The sequence below is a fragment of the Nanorana parkeri genome, unplaced genomic scaffold, assembly GCF_000935625.1.
Source record: "Nanorana parkeri isolate BGI_ZX_2015 unplaced genomic scaffold, ASM93562v1 scaffold4050, whole genome shotgun sequence".
In the NCBI taxonomy this organism is placed as follows: Eukaryota; Metazoa; Chordata; class Amphibia; order Anura; family Dicroglossidae; genus Nanorana; species Nanorana parkeri.
Genome location: NW_017310317.1, coordinates 4,988 through 10,338, shown reverse-complemented (window position 1 = coordinate 10,338; position 5,351 = coordinate 4,988). Strand labels below are relative to the sequence as shown.

The following is a 5,351-nucleotide window of genomic DNA, read 5'->3' as shown; positions in this document are numbered from 1 at the left end:
GTTTGTACAGGCCCCCGGGGGGGGGGGGGGGGTATACGAGCGTCCAATCACCCGATCACACCGGCATTATACCCAATGGTCTGTGAATGGTCTGTGTCCTGTAAGGTAGATTGGTGGAGTTCAGATCCAATCCCGCGTCAGGGAGGACAGAGGATCAGACAATCCCTACTGTTATACCCAATAGGCTGGCCCCGGACTCCGCCCACATAGGGGTAACGGGGCAGTTTCCGGGAGGCGTGTACAGGGCGGGGACTCTACCTTGGCGTTCTTCTGCGTCACGGACGCCCCTCGGTTTATCAGCAGCTGGGCCACATGGAAGTTCCCGCAGGTGAGGGCATCATGGAGCGGGGTGGTCCCCTCACACAACGGGCCCCCCGGGTCATTAATGTTGGCGCCGCCATCCAGCAGCATCTGCACCACGTCTGCACAGAAAACGGAGGATGAGTATGAAGGGCGGGGACAGAGATGACGTAGGAGGATGAGTATGAAGGGAGGGGACGGAGGTCACGTGACGTAGGAGGATGAGTATGAAGGGAGGGGACAGAGATGACGGAGGAGGATGAGTATGAAGGGCGGGGACGGAGGTCACGTGACGGAGGAGGATGAGTATGAAGGGAGGGGACAGAGATGACGGAGGAGGATGAGTATGAAGGGAGGGGACGGAGGTCACGTGACGTAGGAGGATGAGTATGAAGGGAGGGGACAGAGATGACGGAGGAGGATGAGTATGAAGGGCGGGGACGGAGATGACGGAGGAGGATGAGTATGAAGGGAGGGGACAGAGATGACGGAGGAGGATGAGTATGAAGGGAGGGGACAGAGATGACGTAGGAGGATGAGTATGAAGGGAGGGGACAGAGATGACGTAGGAGGATGAGTATGAAGGGAGGGGACAGAGATGACGGAGGAGGATGAGTATGAAGGGCGGGGACGGAGATGACGGAGGAGGATGAGTATGAAGGGAGGGGACAGAGATGACGGAGGAGGATGAGTATGAAGGGCGGGGACAGAGATGACGTGACGTAGGAGGATGAGTATGAAGGGAGGGGACAGAGATGACGGAGGAGGATGAGTATGAAGGGAGGGGACAGAGATGACGGAGGAGGATGAGTATGAAGGGCGGGGACGGAGATGACGTGACGTAGGAGGATGAGTATGAAGGGAGGGGACGGAGATGACGGAGGAGGATGAGTATGAAGGGAGGGGACAGAGATGACGGAGGAGGATGAGTATGAAGGGAGGGGACAGAGATGACGGAGGAGGATGAGTATGAAGGGAGGGGACAGAGATGACGGAGGAGGATGAGTATGAAGGGAGGGGACAGAGATGACGTAGGAGGATGAGTATGAAGGGAGGGGACAGAGATGACGGAGGAGGATGAGTATGAAGGGAGGGGACAGAGATGACGGAGGAGGATGAGTATGAAGGGAGGGGACAGAGATGACGGAGGAGGATGAGTATGAAGGGAGGGGACAGAGATGACGGAGGAGGATGAGTATGAAGGGAGGGGACAGAGATGACGGAGGAGGATGAGTATGAAGGGAGGGGACAGAGATGACGGAGGAGGATGAGTATGAAGGGAGGGGACAGAGATGACGGAGGAGGATGAGTATGAAGGGAGGGGACAGAGATGACGGAGGAGGATGAGTATGAAGGGAGGGGACAGAGATGACGGAGGAGGATGAGTATGAAGGGAGGGGACAGAGATGACGGAGGAGGATGAGTATGAAGGGAGGGGACAGAGATGACGGAGGAGGATGAGTATGAAGGGAGGGGACAGAGATGACGGAGGAGGATGAGTATGAAGGGAGGGGACAGAGATGACGGAGGAGGATGAGTATGAAGGGAGGGGACAGAGATGACGGAGGAGGATGAGTATGAAGGGAGGGGACAGAGATGACGGAGGAGGATGAGTATGAAGGGAGGGGACAGAGATGACGGAGGAGGATGAGTATGAAGGGAGGGGACAGAGATGACGGAGGAGGATGAGTATGAAGGGAGGGGACAGAGATGACGGAGGAGGATGAGTATGAAGGGAGGGGACAGAGATGACGGAGGAGGATGAGTATGAAGGGAGGGGACAGAGATGACGGAGGAGGATGAGTATGAAGGGAGGGGACAGAGATGACGGAGGAGGATGAGTATGAAGGGAGGGGACAGAGATGACGGAGGAGGATGAGTATGAAGGGAGGGGACAGAGATGACGGAGGAGGATGAGTATGAAGGGAGGGGACAGAGATGACGGAGGAGGATGAGTATGAAGGGAGGGGACAGAGATGACGGAGGAGGATGAGTATGAAGGGAGGGGACAGAGATGACGGAGGAGGATGAGTATGAAGGGAGGGGACAGAGATGACGGAGGAGGATGAGTATGAAGGGAGGGGACAGAGATGACGGAGGAGGATGAGTATGAAGGGAGGGGACAGAGATGACGGAGGAGGATGAGTATGAAGGGAGGGGACAGAGATGACGGAGGAGGATGAGTATGAAGGGAGGGGACAGAGATGACGGAGGAGGATGAGTATGAAGGGAGGGGACAGAGATGACGGAGGAGGATGAGTATGAAGGGAGGGGACAGAGATGACGGAGGAGGATGAGTATGAAGGGAGGGGACAGAGATGACGGAGGAGGATGAGTATGAAGGGAGGGGACAGAGATGACGGAGGAGGATGAGTATGAAGGGAGGGGACAGAGATGACGGAGGAGGATGAGTATGAAGGGAGGGGACAGAGATGACGGAGGAGGATGAGTATGAAGGGAGGGGACAGAGATGACGGAGGAGGATGAGTATGAAGGGAGGGGACAGAGATGACGGAGGAGGATGAGTATGAAGGGAGGGGACAGAGATGACGGAGGAGGATGAGTATGAAGGGAGGGGACAGAGATGACGGAGGAGGATGAGTATGAAGGGAGGGGACAGAGATGACGGAGGAGGATGAGTATGAAGGGAGGGGACAGAGATGACGGAGGAGGATGAGTATGAAGGGAGGGGACAGAGATGACGGAGGAGGATGAGTATGAAGGGAGGGGACAGAGATGACGGAGGAGGATGAGTATGAAGGGAGGGGACAGAGATGACGGAGGAGGATGAGTATGAAGGGAGGGGACAGAGATGACGGAGGAGGATGAGTATGAAGGGAGGGGACAGAGATGACGGAGGAGGATGAGTATGAAGGGAGGGGACAGAGATGACGGAGGAGGATGAGTATGAAGGGAGGGGACAGAGATGACGGAGGAGGATGAGTATGAAGGGAGGGGACAGAGATGACGGAGGAGGATGAGTATGAAGGGAGGGGACAGAGATGACGGAGGAGGATGAGTATGAAGGGAGGGGACAGAGATGACGGAGGAGGATGAGTATGAAGGGAGGGGACAGAGATGACGGAGGAGGATGAGTATGAAGGGAGGGGACAGAGATGACGGAGGAGGATGAGTATGAAGGGAGGGGACAGAGATGACGGAGGAGGATGAGTATGAAGGGAGGGGACAGAGATGACGGAGGAGGATGAGTATGAAGGGAGGGGACAGAGATGACGGAGGAGGATGAGTATGAAGGGAGGGGACAGAGATGACGGAGGAGGATGAGTATGAAGGGAGGGGACAGAGATGACGGAGGAGGATGAGTATGAAGGGAGGGGACAGAGATGACGGAGGAGGATGAGTATGAAGGGAGGGGACAGAGATGACGGAGGAGGATGAGTATGAAGGGAGGGGACAGAGATGACGGAGGAGGATGAGTATGAAGGGAGGGGACAGAGATGACGGAGGAGGATGAGTATGAAGGGAGGGGACAGAGATGACGGAGGAGGATGAGTATGAAGGGAGGGGACAGAGATGACGGAGGAGGATGAGTATGAAGGGAGGGGACAGAGATGACGGAGGTCACGTGACGTAGGAGGATGAGTATGAAGGGAGGGGACGGAGGTCACGTGACGTAGGAGGATGAGTATGAAGGGAGGGGACGGAGGTCACGTGACGTAGGAGGATGAGTATGAAGGGAGGGGACGGAGGTCACGTGACGTAGGAGGATGAGTATGAAGGGAGGGGACGGAGGTCACGTGACGTAGGAGGATGAGTATGAAGGGAGGGGACGGAGGTCACGTGACGTAGGAGGATGAGTATGAAGGGAGGGGACGGAGGTCACGTGACGTAGGAGGATGAGTAGGAAGGGCGGGGACGGAGGACACGTGACGTAGGAGGATGAGTATGAAGGGCGGGGACGGAGGTCACGTGACGTAGGAGGATGAGTAGGAAGGGAGGGGACGGAGGTCACGTGACGTAGGAGGATGAGTATGAAGGGAGGGGACGGAGGTCACGTGACGTAGGAGGATGAGTATGAAGGGAGGGGACGGAGGTCACGTGACGTAGCTCACCCAGGTGTCCATGGTTACAAGCCTCGTGAAGGGGGGTCCATCCGCAGTAGTCTCGGGGGTTCAGCGGGTGACCCTGCAATGATCAGACACCGGTTATTCATAGCAGGTCGGGGGGAGGGGCTTCTCTTGGGGTGACTTGTGATTGGTCGCTCACCTTCTCCAGGAGACACTTGGCCAGTTTGATGTTCCCCTCGATGCAGGCCCGGTGTAGGACCGTCTCCCCCTTCTCGTTACGCCGGTTCCACTGGAAGAATAAAACACAGCCGTCATCTCCATCCTCCCCCCCCTCCCCCCGGGAGGACCTTCATCGGCATTGACGTCAGGAGGTTATTGATCGATTTCCAATGCTGACGACATCACTTACAATGGACGCCGCTCATTGATGTGTAACAGTCTCCTGCAGAATCGGCCCCTCCCCCCACTTCCTGTTTCAGGGTGACTACCTTCCCTGGCGGGATCCTATGGAGCCTCCCTTGTGTGTGCAGACGCAGCAATGCAACGCACTCTCCTCCCCTCTCTGAGCTATTAGATGGACGGCTGCTGTCTGCTCGGTCCTTAGTGACCTTGTACTGGACAGGAGGTTCAGGGAAGCAGAGCTCAGAGAGTTGGAGCTGATCAGAAACAGAAGACAGGAAGTGGCGGGCAATGTGTATTTGTTTGATGATCCCGCCCCCCGGACAGTGATTGGATGGTACTTCCCGGCGCTCCCTATGCTGAATGGGCTCACCTGAGCGGCTCTTCTCTTCCCCGGAACGCTCTTCTCGTATCCCTCCAGATCCTCCTCCTCATCTGCAATACAACCAATCCGGGGTCACCTCCCTTCACTGAACACATGCTTCTGGCACCGCACATCTCCCTGCTCCTGAGCCATTCAATCCTTGCGGAGTGACCCGGAGAGAAGCCTCGGCTCCTCCCCCCCGGGTCCAGACTCGGCTCCTCCCCCCGGGTCCAGACTCGGCTCCTCCCCCCGGGTCCAGA

The 5,351-nt window shown here is 56.7% G+C and overlaps 1 protein-coding gene across 1 annotated transcript in view; it reads right to left on the bottom strand.

Annotated features, from left to right (window-relative positions):
- Positions 1–5,351, bottom strand: part of TONSL (tonsoku-like, DNA repair protein) — a gene marked incomplete at its 3' end in the record, with an annotated part of 23,982 nt that overhangs the window by 13,823 nt on the left and 4,808 nt on the right. Inside the window, exons 4-7 of the mRNA XM_018575514.1 lie at positions 5,101–5,162; positions 4,528–4,617; positions 4,374–4,446; positions 259–422 (exon numbers count right to left, since the gene is read on the bottom strand). Coding sequence (XP_018431016.1) covers positions 259–422; positions 4,374–4,446; positions 4,528–4,617; positions 5,101–5,162 — 389 coding nt within the window. The remainder of the gene's footprint in view (positions 1–258; positions 423–4,373; positions 4,447–4,527; positions 4,618–5,100; positions 5,163–5,351) is intronic.